The sequence below is a fragment of the Trichechus manatus genome, unplaced genomic scaffold (genome assembly GCF_000243295.1).
Source record: "Trichechus manatus latirostris isolate Lorelei unplaced genomic scaffold, TriManLat1.0 scaffold00133, whole genome shotgun sequence".
In the NCBI taxonomy this organism is placed as follows: Eukaryota; Metazoa; Chordata; class Mammalia; order Sirenia; family Trichechidae; genus Trichechus; species Trichechus manatus.
The window spans coordinates 7,675,710-7,694,145 of record NW_004444069.1 but is presented as its reverse complement, the minus strand read 5'-3'; the positions used below and the strand labels follow the sequence as shown (position 1 = coordinate 7,694,145).

The 18,436-nt window shown below is 44.2% G+C and overlaps 1 protein-coding gene across 1 annotated transcript in view; it reads left to right on the top strand.

Moving 5' to 3' along the window:
* The window catches only part of MTOR (mechanistic target of rapamycin kinase), a 138,928-nt gene that overhangs the window by 103,271 nt on the left and 17,221 nt on the right, over window positions 1-18,436 (top strand). Inside the window, exons 32-44 of the mRNA XM_004385165.1 lie at window positions 941-1,056; window positions 2,784-2,861; window positions 3,073-3,180; window positions 5,926-6,051; window positions 6,147-6,278; window positions 10,409-10,524; window positions 11,404-11,521; window positions 14,718-14,969; window positions 15,640-15,740; window positions 17,080-17,176; window positions 17,455-17,553; window positions 17,860-17,982; window positions 18,177-18,359. Of these exons, the coding sequence (XP_004385222.1) occupies window positions 941-1,056; window positions 2,784-2,861; window positions 3,073-3,180; window positions 5,926-6,051; window positions 6,147-6,278; window positions 10,409-10,524; window positions 11,404-11,521; window positions 14,718-14,969; window positions 15,640-15,740; window positions 17,080-17,176; window positions 17,455-17,553; window positions 17,860-17,982; window positions 18,177-18,359 (1,649 nt within the window). The remainder of the gene's footprint in view (window positions 1-940; window positions 1,057-2,783; window positions 2,862-3,072; window positions 3,181-5,925; window positions 6,052-6,146; window positions 6,279-10,408; window positions 10,525-11,403; window positions 11,522-14,717; window positions 14,970-15,639; window positions 15,741-17,079; window positions 17,177-17,454; window positions 17,554-17,859; window positions 17,983-18,176; window positions 18,360-18,436) is intronic.

Genomic DNA, 18,436 nt, shown 5'->3' with positions numbered 1-18,436 from the left:
TGGTGAGTGGCATCTGGGGTCTTAAAACTTGCAAGCAGCCATCTAAGATGCATCAATTGGTCCCAACCACCTGGAATAAAGGAGAATGAAGAACACCAAAGATACAAGGAAAGTACTAGCCCAAGAGACGGAAAGGGCCACATAAACCAGAGACTTCATCAGCCTGAGACTAGAAGAACTAGATGGTGCCCGGCTACCACCAACGACCGCCCTGACAGGGAACACAACAGAGAGTCCCCAATGAAGCAGGAGAAAGGTGGGGTGCAGAACCAAATCTAGTAAGAAGACCAGACTTAATGGTCTGACTGAGACTGGAGGAACCTTGGAAAGCATGGCCCCCCGGATTCTCTATCAGCCCAGACCTAAAAGAGTTTCCAAGGCCAACTCTTCAGACAAGGATTGGACTGGACTGTGGGACATAAAGTGATACTCATGAGGAGTGTGCCTCTTAGATCAAGTAGATACAAGAGACCAAAGGGGCAGCTTCTGTCCAGAGGTGAGATGGAAAGTCAGAGAGGGTTAGGAGCTGGTTGAATGGACATGTGGAATCAGGTTGAATGGACATGTGGAATCAGGTGGAAAGGAGGAGTGTGCTGTCACAGAATGGGGTGAGCAATTAGGGTCACATAACAATGTATGTATAAATTTTTGTATGGGAGACTAACTTGAAATGTAAACTTCATTTAAACTGCAACAATAAAAAGAAAAAAGAAAAAATAATTGGCTTGTACAACCACAGTGTGTAAAGGGTCTCTGCAGGATTTGGGTACATCTAGGCTCAAGTGTTGTTTTGTTTTACTTTGAACCCCAAGCTAAATGAAAATAATACTGACAAGCCTTTTTGAGATGCTGTCTTTAGTCCAGCAAACTGACCCCCCTAATGCTTTTCTCTCTCTCTCTGTGTCTGTGTGTGTGTGTGTGTGTGTGTGTGTGTGTGCAGGTCAGTGGGATAGCATGGAAGAATACACCTGTATGATCCCTCGGGACACCCACGATGGGGCATTTTATAGAGCTGTGCTGGCGCTACATCAGGACCTCTTCTCATTGGCGCAACAGGTAAAAATCTACACATGCCTAGACCCTCTGCCAAGAGGTTATTATGAATGGCCCTTCGGCTCCTGGGCACACGGTGTGTGTGCGAATAGGCTATTGTGCTTCAGCCCTCTGCTCATTTGGCTCTCTAAGGACATTAGAACAGCTTTGGAGTGTAATGCTCAGTAAGAAGACGACTGCTAGCACATCAGCCAGGGCTACTTTCTGCTCTGAGAGGGACAAATATGTTCTGGAAGTTACCATTTAGATTGCTTTTAAAGTTGGCTTCTTGGGTCATCGTTATATGCTTTTTATCACCTTGCTTAGCATTCCTTGTCATAGAGTGAAACTCTGTTTCACCAAAGGATTCAGAGAGCAGGTGTCCCTACTCAGCAGCAGAAATTAATCTTAACATTCTTTTTGGCTATGCAGGTGTGTCACACATTGATTACTTTCCAGGGAAGCTAGCACTTTATTTGAAAAGACTGTGCTGACTTGCAGACTGAAATAATGAAGCAATCACATTTACCCCGTCAGGCACCGGACTATCTTGGATGAAGTGCCTGGGTAAATGATCTGAGCAGTAAGGGATGGGGACCCAGTAATTAACCTTAAACATTCAAGAAAGGAAAAGCCTACATGAAGGGTTGTTAATTGCTGGCACAGAGAAGACTCAAACTGCAGTCTTGCGGCCATACACGGGCTCTAATTACATGACGAGAACAACCTGGCCATCCATGTCAGAGGCACAGCAGCTCCCACGGACATGGAGGACTGGGCGTCACACTACTAACTTCAGAGGCACTCCCCATGAGGATGGGAGGTGCTTTGAAGCTGGAGATGGCCACCTGGAGCCAGTTGAGTGTGTGCAGTCTGTTTTCACAAAAATACCCAGTAGACTCCCAGATGGTCCTCTAAGGTGCAAGAACACAGTGATTCTGTTTCTAGGCACACACTTCCCCTCCTTTACCACCCAAGGGCTTGGGTATTACCTTAGATGTTAAGCTTTTGGATGCCCAACGTACGTTTCTGTCCTTGTTGAGAAATTGGATGTCTTAGCCATCTGGTGCTGCTGAAACAGAAATACCACAAGTGGATGGCTTTAACAAAGAGAAGTTTATTCTCTCATAGTCCAGTAGGCTACAAGTCCAAATTCAGGGCTTTGACTCCAGGGCAATGCTTTTTCCATCGGCTCTGGAGGAAGGTCCATGTCATCAGTCTTCCCTTGGTCTGGGAGTTTTTCTGTGCAGGAATCTCAGGTCCAAAGATGACCTCTGCTTGTGGCACTGCTTTCTTGGTGGTATGAAGTTCCCATGTGTCTCTGCTCGCTTCTCTCTTTTATATCTCAAAAGAGATTGGCTTAAGACACTGTCCAATCTTGTATACCTCATCGTATAACTGCTGCTAATCCATCTTATTAGATCATAGTGATTGAATTTACAACACATAAGGAAATCACATCAGATTACAAAATGGTACACAATTATACAATACTGGGAATCATGATCCAGCCAAGTTGACAGATATTTTTGGGAGACATAGTTCAATCCATGACATTGGATAATATTCTTCTCTAGCCATTCAGACCTGAGAAAGTTCTCTTCCCTTCCTTGGTGAATTTTTCTCTTCATTTAAGTGAAATTTAAGTGAAGCAAATAACTTCTGCAGCTAGCTAGGAAACTGAAGTGTCAGCACTACCTTAAGCTCCCAAATCTAAACCCAATTCCAGGGGTTCTCTGTCTCTCTTCTAGTGTATCGACAAAGCCAGGGACCTGCTGGATGCTGAGTTAACTGCTATGGCAGGAGAGAGCTACAGTCGGGCATATGGGGTAAGTGTCAAACTTTCTGTATGATGTTGCTGGAGAGGCTTATATCAGTTCTTTTCTCATAGTGGGCTATTGACTCACAGGCAGCTGGAAACATAACTGTATTTTCTCTAGTCAGCAGATAACCTGACGCTAGAAGGAATGATTTAAATTAATCCTGTCTTTTGGATGCTTCGTGCAGTAATTAAGTTGGAATGTGATTTGCTTCCATCAGGCCATGGTTTCTTGCCACATGCTCTCCGAGCTGGAGGAGGTTATCCAGTACAAACTTGTCCCTGAGCGACGCGAGATCATCCGCCAGATCTGGTGGGAAAGACTGCAGGTGAGCCTGGTAGGAAGCCCGAGTTGCCTGCCCACCCTGCAGAGGGCTGGTATGAGCACTTAAGCCCCCTCCCACCCTGCTCTTACTCAACACTACCTGCCTTCTCCACAGAGGCCCTGTTTGCATCAAAGCTAAACACTCAAACACTTTTCACTTAAGCCATTATCTGTGATAGGATGACCAATTTTGCAGCCTCCTCTTATCCTTCTCTAGCAATAAAATAAAATATTTTTAATAAGTGATGCTTATAAAAGCCAGTTAGGAATCATAACCTCAAAATCTTCTCAACCTTAGCTGCATGATAGAACCACCTGGAGAACTTTTAGAAATCCTAATACCTAGGCCTCTCCCCAAACCACTTGAATCAAAAGTTCTGGGGGTAGACCCAGTGTCAGTGTCTTTTTAAGATCCCATATGGTTCCAGAATGTGTCCAAGGCTGTGAACCACTGCTCGAAAGACACTTGCTGGCACCCGCTTTCTGCTGTTTAAATGAGGTTGCCTGATGTTCTTATTTGCTGACTCCTGCCATTTACAGTTCCTCACGTCAGAGTCATCCTATCATCTCTATTGAGATTCTTTTCCACTGAAGTTTCCCCTTGTGGAGAGAGTTTTCCAAGTCCTCCATCAGTGTTTTCATTGCAATATTTGGATCATTTTAGCAGGAGAAGCTGTCAGTTCCAGATCTGGGAGTCAGCAGTCTTAAGTGTTCTTGGAAAGAACAGTTCTCCCATTCCTTGAGTCGGTAGGTGGGGAAGTTCATCAACAAAAGAGAGGAAGCCTTTGCCTCTCCAGAAACCACTTGTCACCCTGCTTGTCATAATTGACCCCTTCACTTATAATCCCTTTCCTCTCAGAGAGATCCACACCTAATTCGAAATTCTCTCTCCAAACCAGTTGAGGTTTGTGCTTTCTGGCCTTTTCAGTAGGCTGTGACAAAACCTTTTTACTCTAAGCTGCATTCCTGCCTGGGGAGCTCAGGGTACATTCCACTGGAAAGGAAGTAGCAACGGGCAAAGGAACATCTATGAATGCAGTCATTTATGGCTCTAAAAGGAGCACATACAGTCCTCTTACATGTTTTATTAGTAATTATGAAGTGCCCAGTGAATGTTTTGATGGAAACTTGTCTATTGGGCACCAGAAGCAAGCCACGAAGCAAGTGTTTCCCACTTGACTTGTCCACACCCTAGTCTTTTAAATGCCTGTAATGGGGTGAAGAGGTTCCAAATTAGAGATGTGATGAATCTTCTGACATTTCTAAAAAGTGGGGCTTTATCCAAATCTAGACTTAGAAGGCGGCAGATGGATTAACTGAGTCTTGTGGAGGGGAGATGCATCATGTCTGACTTTACTGTGTTTGGGACACCATCATCGCCTTAAGCCTTCGTGCCTTTCATATCTTGAGACAGTAATCTGTTTGGGTAAAGGAGGCAAAGTATTTCAGCATCTTGGAGAAATTAGCAGTTGGTGAGAAGTAACCAAAACAATCTCTCAATGTGCTTTTTTCTGTTTTTCTAACTTTCCAAATCATCGTTGTCACACTTCATGGGATGGAAAGATACAGTCCAAGGCCTGAAAATAAAGCATTATGTTTGTGGTGGAAATTTGGCCCAAGTGGCTAGCTTGCTGTGAAAACACTCAATGAACTGCCTGGGCTGGAGAACTGCCATTTGGGGGTCTAGTCACATAGGTTAAAGTCCCTGCCCCTCGTCTTCTATGGGGCAGCGTGAGAGGGCAGACTTACTCACCTTGAGTCTCTTCTTGCCTTGTGTTGTCTCTTCAGGCTTAGGCTGCATCCTGTCCTGTCGAAAAGCCTGGAGACCATTGTTACTAGACTTTAGAGTTATCTCTGTGGAGGATAGCTCATTTGGTTTCGTGGAAACACTGATCAAGTGCTAGATCTCGGAAAGCCATCTCCTCTAGCGGTTCATCTCTGCCCTGTAGCCTCCTGAGTCTGACTTCTTATCAGGGAGGTGGGGAGAGGAGAGGTTCACTTTACTCTTAGCAGCCTTCTGATATAAAATTAGCCCCTTTGATAACAATTCATACTTTTTTAATTAAAAAGAATTTATATGTGTGAGTTATTGAGGCACTTCCCCTTCTCTATGTAGTTTTTGATCTGAGACAAATAAAAATGAAAAGAGTCTAAGCAAGACTAGCATAGAGGGTGTCCCAGAAGGTTTAGTGTAGGTTTAGGCTTTAATAACTTCAAAAGTGTAAGTGCTACCAACTTATAAACGTCATTTGAAAATTTATTTAAATTTCTTATAATTATTTTTTTTAATTTTTTAAACGATGCATATTTAAATTTTATTTCTTTGTCAGTGACAGCCATCTTCAACCAGAAAGAATGAAACAAAACATTAAAGTTAAAAATGCATTATCCACAATATGCAAAAGAAATATAAATAATTTAGTTCATTTAATCCTCACAGTAGCCCTATGAAGTTGGTACTATGTTTATCCATTTTACAGGTGAGTCACAAAGAAGTTAAGTAACTTGCCCAAAGTCACAGAGATAGTAAGTGACAGAGCCAGGATTCAAGCTCTGGGTTCTCTGCTCTACTGCCTCTCTAATTGTTAAGAAGTTCCTAAGTGGTGTTTCATTTATAGTACCTTTAACTTGAGGAAGTCTGAGATTATATAAGTGAATCTCCTTTTTGTCAGGGTAGATTTTACTGTTGCTGTGGGAGGTGAAGCTCTAGCAGAGGATGTATGCTAATCTTCATTTCCGCCTGCCCCAGGGCTGCCAGCGTATTGTGGAGGATTGGCAGAAAATCCTTATGGTGCGCTCCCTTGTAGTCAGCCCTCACGAGGACATGAGAACATGGCTCAAGTATGCAAGCCTGTGTGGCAAGAGTGGTAGACTGGTGAGTAACCCCTCCACCAGGTGGGATGGAAGGCTGAGGAGGAATGGTGCGCCTGGTCCAGATCTGTTTATGACCTAACCTCTCTTGTTTTTAAGGCTCTTGCTCATAAAACCTTAGTGTTGCTCCTGGGAGTTGATCCATCTCGTCAACTTGACCATCCTCTGCCAACAGTTCACCCTCAGGTCACCTATGCATACATGAAAAACATGTGGAAGAGCACTCGCAAGGTTGGTCTCCAACTCCATCAGTAAATAGACCCTAGTTCTCTAGAATGCTCACCTAGCCTGTTTCTCAGTGCCTCCTTAAAGGACAGAAAGGCAACAATGTCTATACCACCTACCCACAGTGTCATAGAGTTTATTTCTGTTATTAAACTAGTTGGCCTGATTCCAAAAAGTGAATCATTTTTGAGGAAATACACATATACCACTGATCAAAACAATAGGTGTGATCACAATTATATTTGTTAGCATCCAGAATGTGTTGGCATATGGAGAAAGCACAATGTCTGCCCCCTAAGAGGAGGTGAGGAACGCTGGTGGTGCAATGGTTAAGAGCTGGGCTGCTAACCAAAAGGTTGGCAGTTGGAATCCACCAGCCACTCCTTGGAAACTCTATGGGGCAGTTCTGCTCTGTCCTGTAGGGTTGCTATGAGGCAAAACTGACTCGACGGCACATAACAACAAGAGAAGATGAAGGAGACCTGGTGGCACAGTGGTTAAGCGCTCAGTTGCTGACTGAAAGGTCAGGGTTCGAACCCACCAGCCACTCTGTGGAGAAAGATCTGGCAGTCAGCTTCCATACAGATTACAGCCTTAAAAACCTTCTGAGGCAGTTCTACTCTGTCCTGTAGGGTCGCTGTGTGTCGGAATCAACTGGATGGCAACAGGTTTGGTTTTGGTTTAAGAGAAGATGAGTTGTTCAGTACTAAAATAGCATGTTTTGAAAACACACTGGACCTTTCACAAGACCAGTTTGGTTTTTCCAGACTTCTAGTCTGCTTTCCTATCATCAAATTCGAATTAAAAGCAATAACACCAGAGTGTAATAATGCTGAAACCAGTAGGGAAAGTCATCTTGAAGCCTATGCAGAATTCCTCTTATTCTATTTACAGACAAGCCTTTGGGAAATAAATGTGACTCCTGTTTTTTTGTTTGTTTTTTAAAAACAGTCTCCCTGGATGATGATGATTAACAAAAAAAATAGACCCTGAAGGCAGAATAGCACTGGTTTTAGCTCCTCCTTCATCCTCCTTACAAAGAGGGGGAGAGTCCCAGCTGTCCTTCTCTCCCTACTGTGATCTGCACAGTGATGCCTAAGATGACTAAGGAATGCAAACCAATCACTGGAGCTGGGGTTCTGGGAACATCTGATAAAATATCAGTGTGCCTATGCTGAAGGCATACCTCAGGAATCCTTGGACTAGGTCTAGAAATTGACTTATTTTGTAGGTGATTGACTCATTGTGACAGTGAATGCCACCTAGTATGGGATCAGCAGCACTGCACACAGACACTTAGTCTTTGACTTGGGATTACTTCAGTACTGATGCCCAAGTTTGCTTCTCCAAATGTGCAGTTTTTGTGAGTATTTTTCTTTTTCTTTTTCAGTCTCTGTGAGCCTCCCAGGCCAGAGCAGTTCTGATTCAAAGCCTGATCTTCTTCCAGGCAAATGAGAAAAACAGAAAGTGCTGGACCTGAATACAGTCTGGTTTCCTTCCTATGTATAGCCTCCAAGGCTTTTGATGTCTTTATGAAGGCAGGCAGAAGGAGTCTTTTGGGTAGTATCTCAACCAAGGAGTGGTTTCTTTCAACATGTGACGACAGCCCAACTTCTCCATGGGTATGGCTCTTCTTGGGAACTCAAATCCTGGTTAGAACCCTAAAACCACATGGATTAAAGATTAAGAAGTTGACTGCTAACTGAAAAGTTGGCACTTTGAACCCACCAGCCACTCTGCTTGAGAAAGATATGGCAGTCTGCTTCCATAAAGATTACAGCCTTGGAAACTCTACGGGGCAGTTCTAATCTGTCCTGTACAGTTGCTGTGAGTCAGAATTCAACTCAACGGCAATAGGTTTCTGGGTTAATTAAAGTTAGGTGATGGACTTTAAGCCCAGAGCTAAAAATGCTCCATCTTCATAGTTCAGGAGGTGCCCAAAGAAGACTGACTACTTAATAATAAATGTGGTACTGCCCAAGTCACTTTACTTATCTGAGCTTTCATTTCCTCCACTGTAAACAAGGACTGTAAGCTCTCCCTTACCTAAGACAAATGAAAATGCTTGAGAAAAAGCAGGTCCTGTTTTGCATGAAGGCCCCAGGCAATAGGTGTATATAGTATTTTCCTAGGTGAGGCATTTCACAGAATCTAGACAGGCTGTTCTTAGTGGAATACCACCAAGCTGAGGACATTGTCCTTGCCCTCAAACCACCAAGGCAGTCAAGAACCAGGAATTCTATGCCCAGCTTAAACTCCATGGGCCTTTGAGAAGCCCCTCCCTCCAAGTGATTGGTCTTTCATCTGTAAGAGAGAAAAAATCCTTTCTTCCTCCTCCTTACTTCCTGGGGATGGAGAAAATAAGGAGTTTTTAATAGAACATTTTCAATTCCTTGAAAATAAGTTGCCTCCATGCTATAAAGTAGAAAGATACTGGATTTGCCCAAGCTGGATAAACAATATTGGGCTTCAGATCTGAGCTAATACCCAGCCTTCCCCAGTTTTGGCAGTTTATTTTTTGGCCAGACTTTCAGTGCACTGAAAAGAGAGTTTAAACTCTCTGTGGACCGTCAGTGACACTGAGCTTATTGGCTCTGAGAAGCACCTGGCATCAGAGTTCCTAGTTTGGCTCCTACCAGCTTTGATGTACACACTGATCACACTGAGTTATCAATCACCTATTTAGTAATTGATCTTTTTAATACTGCCTCCCAATTTATATGTACATATATATATATTTTTTTAAATCAGATTTAAATCTGGTCAATGTAGTTCTCATGGAAGGAAAAACTAGGGGAACATTTATCGCTTCCCAGGTGTCGGATGCTAATGTAGTTCATTTTTCAGAGCCAGTGGTGAGTAGTGGAACTCTGTGAAGGTAGATGTCTGGGGGAGATAGGGTTCTTATTAACTATTGGAATATCTGTGTGTCTGCCCTCCTTGGGCATGGATTAGCTGCCTGATAAATTGTCACATCGTCCTGGCTCTGGGTTAAGCCTTATCTGTTATGTCAATTAATTCCTTATGTTAAAAACTATCTGAGCCTCTTACTGACCCCCAAACCACAGAGTTCTCTTCTCCTTCTCCTTCAAGGCCATCGTCATTGTGGTAACCATGTATTTCTGTTTACAAAAACAGAAACAAATAAACAAAAAAACCTCTTAGGTGATTCATGTAAGGAGACCATTATGATCTGACTTATTTGAAGTGTTGATTTTCTTCCTACTCTTTTGCAGCAAAGGACACACTTTTTGATGCTCTCTCACATAATGTTTCTACTCCCTGTGTTAGTGCGTTTAGATTTGGCCATTTTTCTGGTTGTTTTGATGTTTGTACACTCTGTCCATCTCCATTTTCGAAGGACCCCATTTGTCAAGATGGTGGTGTGTCTTGACATGCCGAGCTTAGACAAATGGCTTTTAACTTATCCCCAGGTCTTTGACTGTGTTTCTGCTGTTTCCTACTTTAGATAACTGTTCCCACCCCAATGCCTTCTGCTCACTTTGTATAAAATCCTGTGTTGTATTTAGAACTGTTTGAGGATGCTCTGAAGATTTTTCTCCTAAACCATGCCGTTCAACTAAATGTTTGCTTTGTCTTCTCCCTGTTCCACTTGGTTGCAGGAGGGTCTTCACCCCATCTCTGTTCTCATTCGGGTACTGAGAGTTCTATCTGATTTTTAAATCTCTAGTTTTTACTATGCGAAGTATACAAAGTGTCGTAGTGTTTTAAACAAATACTAAAGTTTTACTAGCCTGAAACAATTCCTCATAAGCCTAATTTCCTCCAGGGCAATATAATGATAGTGAAGTAAGCAGTTGTTCCAAATTACTTCATGTGAATTGTTATTTAGGGTAGCCAGGCCAGTAGCTTTTCCAAGGCTTATTAAACTAGTAATTACAGTTGGCAAAGGAGAGTTAAAGACTGGAGTTGAACTAAATCATGAATCTTCTTGAAAAAACTAGCCTTCTCCCTTCACCATGCCCTGGGCTTCTCCTGCAGGGTCCTTACCCTGTGTTCTGTGCAGTTCTGTTTGGAGAGGGGTTGGCTCACTTGCCTATGAGGTGAACTAAAGTTTCTTTGTAGTGAGGTTGGGCCCATGTCAAGTGACTGCCTGTGCCTTTGTCCTGCTACAGATCGATGCCTTCCAGCACATGCAGCACTTTGTCCAGACAATGCAGCAGCAGGCCCAGCATGCCATCGCCACCGAGGACCAGCAGCACAAGCAAGAGCTGCACAAGCTCATGGCCCGGTGAGGTCCCCCCGTCACATTCCAGCCATGCCATCCCATCCCAACAGCCTCTATGGCAGAGAAATGTTCACAGTTCCTTGGGTCACTAGTTCCTTATGCTCTCCCACCTTTTCCAGGCAGGATGCCAGGCAGCCATAGAATCGTGCTATCCAGTGACTCTGCCCTCTATTTTCCAAGAGTTCAGCAGCCCAGAGTATCCATGTGCTGTTTTCTTCCCGCTGTATTACTTTGTTTCTAAGCCTCTAGAATTCCTCTTGCCATATAGTGTAGTGGTTCAGAGTTCTGGCTTTAGAGTTAGACTCCTTAATTTTTAATTCCACATATACTGCTAATTTGGTGTGTAACTTTAGATAAGTTCTTCCCCTCTCTGTGCTCTAGTTTCCTCATCATATAAAATGCAGGTAGTAAGAGTTCCTACATCTTAGGATGGTATAGGATGTTATGAAGATTTACAGAAAGAATACAATGTAAAGCATTTAGAGCAGTACATGGAATACAGTAACAATTGACCGATAATATTATTATAAAGATGGAAGGGAAGAGAAAAGTAAGGGAGAGTCCATATAGCAATCAATAGAAAAAATTACTCCCTACAACTTTTGCCTACAAAAATTGGATTTGGGGTAGGTGGGTCCATACGGACAGCACCCAGTTTATGCTGTCATTCAGAGGAAAAGGTCAAGAAGAAGAGAGAATACTTGAAAAATGTATTTCCGAAGCCCATCTCTTTCCACGTAATTGAACTTTCTGCTGCTTCCATCCTGTTGCTTCCTGAGGACAAGAGTGAATAACTTTAGTGCACCCAAACATAATGCGTTGCTCCCTTGAGAGGGCTGTTTTGAGGAGGGAGCAACATGGAGCTTGTTTCTCTATTTTTAGATGTTTCCTGAAACTTGGGGAGTGGCAGCTGAACCTACAGGGCATCAACGAGAGCACAATCCCCAAAGTCCTGCAGTACTACAGCGCTGCCACAGAGCATGACCGCAGCTGGTACAAGGTAACGCAGGAGCAGGAGCAGGCCTAGGTCACAGCCTGGCCTTTCTCTGAATGTTGAACCCGACACCCCGAGCCTGGTCCGTGTCCTTCTGTAGTACCATGGTTTGCAGGGAGGCCTTTGTGGAGCTGGTCTGATACTGCGAATTTATTTCTTTGAGTGCCTGGAGCTGGTCTGTCAGAGACCTGAAGAGCCTGCATTTCCCCTTACACGTTTAACTGGTACAGGAAGAGTGTTTCTCTTATTTGAGAAATCTTTATTATGCCATGTATGTGCTTGCACTGCTCCTGTCTTGTAGACTCTTAGTTGTCTGTTTTCCTAGGAGCACCTGGACACATGGTTAATCTGTGGGACTTCATCTTCCCTTGAGTCATCTTTTCCTTCCCAGCTTCTTTCTGATTTCCAGCTCTGCCTGCTCCTCAGCCTAAGAACTTAACTTTCTCTGTTTTTACTGGAAAGTCTTGGGTAACATCCTGTTATGTCACAGGAAATTTTTCAAACAGATGAACAATGAGATTAGAAACAGTATGAGAGATATTATTGACTTAAGGAGAAATGACTCTTGGAAGTATACAACTTTGGTGAAAGCGCACATTCCCATGTTTTTACATCTTTTCTGAAGGGCCTTCTAGTGATAGCTGCTTGATATAGCAGATGTCATAGATGCTTATTGATTTCTTTTCAGTGTCTCCTTAACTTCCTAATACCTTTGTAAATAAAGCCCTCCGGGTTCAAAATATGCACCTTAAGACCACAGCAGCATTTATAATGAAAATCTTACCCTGGTTTAAGCATGCTTCATTCTGATCCAAAAAATGCCTATTTTGTAATAGCAGCAGTAATTACCCTTTCTAGGATAGCTGCATGTCCAAAGCTGAAGAAATATATCCAGTAAACTCATGATTAGCTGGAACCTTACTAATCAGAACTATCTCCTAGCCAGAATTACTTCTGCATATTTAACTTTTAGGAAAGAAGCAAATCACAAGAAAAAAGCTGGTTCCAGGAATTTTAGTTTTAGTTTTTAAAAGCATTTCCTAGTGTGGGTCTTTTTGGATATATATAGTGTCTTCTACCATTAGTGTTTTAGTCCTGTGTGTGCACAGTCACTGTTTCTGTCTTATTCACTGTGTCCACACCTCAGTGCCTGGCACATAGTAGATATATGAGAGGTATTCGTTGAATAAATGAAGGTACCAGAAAACTGAATCTGCATCATTGTAGAATTCTTACTCATCAAAGAAGGTGAAGTGTGATCAGTTTTTTTTGTTCTATTGTACACTGGGTCGCCATGAGTCAGAACTGACTCAGTGGCAGCCAACAACAACATGATCAGTCTGTTTTGCTTAGATAGGAGATTGGACACATTTATGTTATAGAAGGACTTTCAGCAAGAGACACAAAGGAATTTCTTGATTATCCAAGAAATCCAGCTAATAGTAGATTGTTTAATGCCCTACTATCACTGCAGACTTAACCGTGCGCCAAACCAAGTTCTTTGTCATGCCCTCTACACCGGGCAGTGGTGTACTATACAGTCACTGCAGCTCAAAAGCTCAGAGCATGAATAGTTCCTCCTACATCCAAATAAGCACTAAAGGCTTCTTCCATCCAACAGTCTCTGGGCACTGGCTCTCTTGTCATGCCGTGAGCCAGGTGTTACGCCTAGACGGACGAATGAGATTCACCCTCTGTAATGCCCCATGCCCTCAGTGTCCTTCCTTCCCCACTGTCTTGTGACCCAGTTCAGGCCTTCATCATTGTAACAACTGGCTGCTTGCCCAAAGTTTGTGCTCTTTTAAATCATCTGTTTTATACACTGCTGCCAAAGGAATCTTTCAAACCCAGTGAAGCTATGTTTCCTGCAGAGGAAAACGGGACCTCCTAGGCCTGGCATGCCTGGTCCTCCACAGTCTTACTGGCATGCCTGGTCCTCCACAGTCTTACTGGCATGCCTGGTCCTCCACAGTCTTACTGGCATGCCTGGTTCTCCACAGTCTGACCAAGCTGCTCTGACCTTGCCAGCACTGTTCTTCTTCACGGCCCCAAGGTTCAGCCAGATCAGTCTATTTAGTGTTTCCCGTGAGCCTCCCTGTGCTTGCCCACCTTGTGTCTTTGTTCCTGTGCTTCCCTCTGCCAAGAAGTCCTCACTGCTGCCCTCTGTGTTGTGCCCTCCTTGCCCTGTCCAAGTCTGCTCTTCAAGACCCACTCTAAATCCCTCCCCTACATGAAACTTTCCCAGTCCTTATGCCTGGTAGAAAACTTCGTGTTTGGTATTCTCGTTGCCCATCTCTTATTGCCCCGGTCTCTTTCTGCCTTGTATGCTATTTAAGTCTTCAGATTTGCGAGTGAGCTCCCCTACCAGATTATAAGAGTCCCTGAGGTGAACTAAAACCATTCCCGAAGCCAACTCTTCAAAGATTAGACTGGACTATAAGACATAAAATGATACTCATGAAGAGTGTGCTTCTTAGTTCAAGTAGATGCATGAGACTAAATGGGCGGCTCCTGGCTGGATGAGATGTGAAGGCAGAAAAGGATAGGAACTGGTTGAATGGACTCGGGAAATCCGGGGTAGAAAGGAGTGTGTTGTCACATTATAGGGATAGCAACTAGGGTCACATAGCAATGTGTGTATAAATTTTTGTATGAGAAACTAACTTGAGCTGTAAACTTTCACCTAAAGCACAATTTAAAAAAAATTAATTTAAAAAACAAAAGATTTAAGTATTTCAACATTTCTGTGCTTGCTGGTAAGGCTTGCACAGTTTTATACTCTGTCACTAGAATTACCAGTTGAGTTTAATTGCTGAAATTTATGGAACAGAGTAAATTTGTCAATGTGATCGTCTCCTCTTAAATTTTTTTCTATGTGAAAAACAATAAAATATGCATTGCTACTTTAAAAAAAAAGATTCCCTGAGGCAGGGTCCATGCCTTGTACCTCTTGATATGCTCCTCCCCACATGGCACTTATATAGTAAGTATTCCTCAAAATGAGTGAATCACTTTGAATTTAGTAAAAGGCCTCATTCCTTAGTGTTTAATTTAAATAAAGTTTTACTCTACTGATGACCGAGAAGAAAAGGCAGTCAGAGCTGTTTCTCAGTTTTGCCATTATGCTCTTCTAAGTCACCTCATGCTGCCGTTGATCACAGCCCCATTGTCTGTCTTTGACCCTTTCCTCCCTCCTTCCCAGGCCTGGCACGCATGGGCAGTGATGAACTTTGAAGCTGTGCTGCACTACAAACATCAGAACCAAGCCCGTGATGAGAAGAAGAAACTGCGTCACACCAGTGGGGCCAACATCACCAACACCACCACTGCTGCCACCACAGCAGCCACTGCCGCTGCCACTGCCACCAGCACGGAGGGCAGCAACAGCGAGAGCGAAGCTGAGAGCACTGAGAACAGCCCTACCCCATCTCCCCTGCAGAAGAAGGTCACTGAGGTACCCTTCCTTCCCTTTTCTGCCATTAAGAGCCAGCCCAGGTGCCAGGCTCTCTGAGGAGTGGAATATTTGTTAAGCTTAAAGGAACTCAAGGCTTTACTCTCAAGTGCCAGATGAGGCTGGAGAATATTGCTTATTTGCCATCCAGCATTGCTTGAGACAGTGTTTGTGTATATATTCATGTTTCGGAAGCCAACATAGCCCCCGAGCTGAAGAACAAGTTCCTCAAGTGTTTTTCTTGTGAGTGAGCTCATTCTCTTAATGTGCTGCACCTATGTGGGGGTGGCCATGCACATCTGCAGGTCCACACTGAGCGAGGCCTGTCGGGATCCACTCTCTGCCTTTTTCTCTCCTCTTCCACCTCCCCTTGGGCTGTCAATTCAGAATACACTGGGGCAGCTGGCAGGCCCAGAGATCAACATGTTCGGAGCCTCAGCCCCATCTCTTTCTGCCTGTTAATGAAGTTAGTGCAAGATAATAATAGTTTGACACAGTTATCATTTACTGAGTGCTTACTGTGTGCCAGGTACTTACCTGAAAGCTTTTTATATTGAACTGATTTAATCCCTGTAACCACTCTTTGAAGTAGGTACTATTAGCATGCTGTTATGCCCATTTTACAGATGAGAAAGCTGAGACAAAAGTGTCACTAACGTGTTTGTCCCAACAGGATTTGTCCAAGACCCTCTTGATGTACACTGTCCCTGCCGTCCAGGGCTTCTTCCGTTCAATCTCTTTGTCACGAGGCAACAACCTCCAGGATACGCTCAGGTATCAGAGAAGGGGAAGTAAAACCCTGGTAGGCCATGTTAATGGCAGAACACAGAAGTTACACATAGTCCCGTACAACTAGATGGTGCCCAGCTACCACCACTGACTGCTGTGACAGGAATCACAATAGAGGGTCCCAGACAGGGCTGGAGAGAAATGTAGAACAAAATTCTAACTCACAAAAAAAGACCAGACTTACTGGCCTGACAGACTGGAGAAACCCCGAGAGTATGGCCCCCAGCCACCCTTTTAGCTCAGGAATTAAGTCACTCCTGAGGTTCACCCTTTAGCCAAAGATCAGACAGGCCCATACAACAAAATGAGACTAAAGGGGCAGGACAGCCCAGGGGCAAAGACGAGAAGGCAGGAGGAGACAGGAAAGCTGGTAATAGGGAACCCAAGATTGAGAAGGGAGAGTTGACATGTTGTGGGGTTGATAACCAATGTCATAAAACAATACCTAGATTAATGGAAAGAGAACAATCAGAACAGAAATAATGAGAATGTTCACACATTGTGAAGAATGTAACCAATGACACCGAACAGCTTGTGTACAAATTGTTGAATGGCAACCTAAACTATGGTGTAAACCTTCACCGAAAACACAATAAAATATTATTTAAAAAAAAGAAGTTACGCATAAAGTTCCTCTTTCCCTCCCCCACCCCCACCAATCAGTACACCCAGTCAGTGTACGGGCCTTTCTTTGTGGTACCGTTTGAGGCATAACAGCTGATCAGGCCCCACCTCTCTGGGTGAAATGCACAAGATGAAGGAGGAGAAGTGGAACAAGAACTCAGTGTGTAGTTCTATCACGCAGCGAATAATAAACCCGTCTGTTTCTCATGATATTTCTGAAATCCCTTTAGCTCTTAGAGGCAGCTTTTTGAGGTCTAAATAAATGGTACAAACCAGTCAATCCAGAGGTTATAGGTAACGAGGGCAGCCTCCTCCTTCATGTGGGGATCTCCGGATGGCCAAGTGCCAGGTTTTCTGTTGTCAGGTTCTAAAGGTAACTGTTTGTATACATGCAAACATCTGTGGTTCTCGAAGGGTTATCCATGGGCTCATCTGTTAGATTTCTGAGTTTACACCACGGTGATCCCTCTACATTATCGGGAATGAAATAATCATTCAAGTAGGATGATCCTCATGGTGTTTAGTCAAGAGCACTGCCAGTCATCACCACTGACCCACTCCCGAGTGGCCCAGACACCAACACGTTAGGGAACCACCGACTCACGTCCCTGCCAGTTCTCCTCAAGAGCCTTAAGGATGAAACACAAACCAACACTGGGAAACTAAATTTTCTGTGACTTTCTCGTTTTTTCTTTTCCAGAGTCCTCACTTTATGGTTTGATTATGGTCACTGGCCAGATGTAAATGAAGCTTTAGTGGAAGGGGTGAAAGCGATCCAGATTGATACTTGGTTACAGGTAAGAAAGGTCAGCTTCCCTCTCCTCCCCCCTCCTGGAGTCATGCAGTGTTCAGAGTAGCACAGCAGCCCGTGTCGTACACGGGTAGGGAAGTAGGGGTGGGCATAAGGTCAAGACTCCATATTCTCTTTAGTTTCTTTTAGAGAGCAGAGGGGAATGAACCATTTCAGAGCCTAACAGCATCAGCCAAAACAAGTTAAACGAGCTGGTCTTTGTCTAGAATAAACTCATGTTGTTTCCATCTCGTATGCTGCCTACTGTGTCTTTGTGAATACCAGGTTATACCTCAACTCATCGCAAGAATTGATACGCCCAGGCCCTTGGTGGGACGTCTCATTCACCAGCTTCTCACCGACATTGGGCGATACCATCCCCAGGTATGTGGAGACCCTAGCCCAGGACTCACCTAACCACTTACCTTTCGTGTGGTGTCCAGCCTTTTCTAAATCTTCTTTAGAGACACAGGTGCGGTGACTGGGAGCCAAGGTTCTGTCCTGCCCCCAGGAGGCTCTGCCCAGCCAGCAGTCCCAGTGGCCCTGAAGGGAAGGCCATTCCGTGCAAGATTGAGCAGCCCGCTTCCTGGGTGTTAATATCATACTCCCCATTTCTTTTGTCATCCTACAGTGAGTGCCAATTTCCTTTCACACATCTGTCTATAAATATCCCCTCTGTATTTGCTCTAGGCCCTCATCTACCCCCTGACTGTGGCTTCTAAGTCGACCACCACAGCCCGTCACAATGCAGCCAACAAGATTCTGAAGAACATGTGTGAGCACAGTAACACCCTGGTACAGCAGGCCATGATGGTGAGTCGAGCCCAGGCGGGACCTCCCTGACTGTGGTTACCTTCCCAGAGGTCGCGAGTGAGATTTTTCTTTCTTCCTCAAGACCATGCTACGTGCTCCCTCTGGCTGCCAGAAGGAGTACCTCCTATTTCTCCAAGAGAGACGTGTCTGAGTTTGCTTATCCCTGGTGCTTCTCTCCTTCCCCTCTGACCCAGGTGAGTGAGGAGCTGATCCGAGTGGCCATCCTCTGGCATGAGATGTGGCACGAAGGCCTGGAAGAGGCATCTCGCTTGTACTTTGGGGAGAGGAACGTGAAAGGCATGTTTGAGGTGCTGGAGCCCCTGCATGCTATGATGGAACGGGGGCCCCAGACCCTGAAGGAAACATCCTTCAATCAGGTATGGGATTAAAAAAAAAAAAACTAGATGACATTACCCAGAGCCTTTGTTAGACTCCTTTTTCTCTAGCCTCTCTG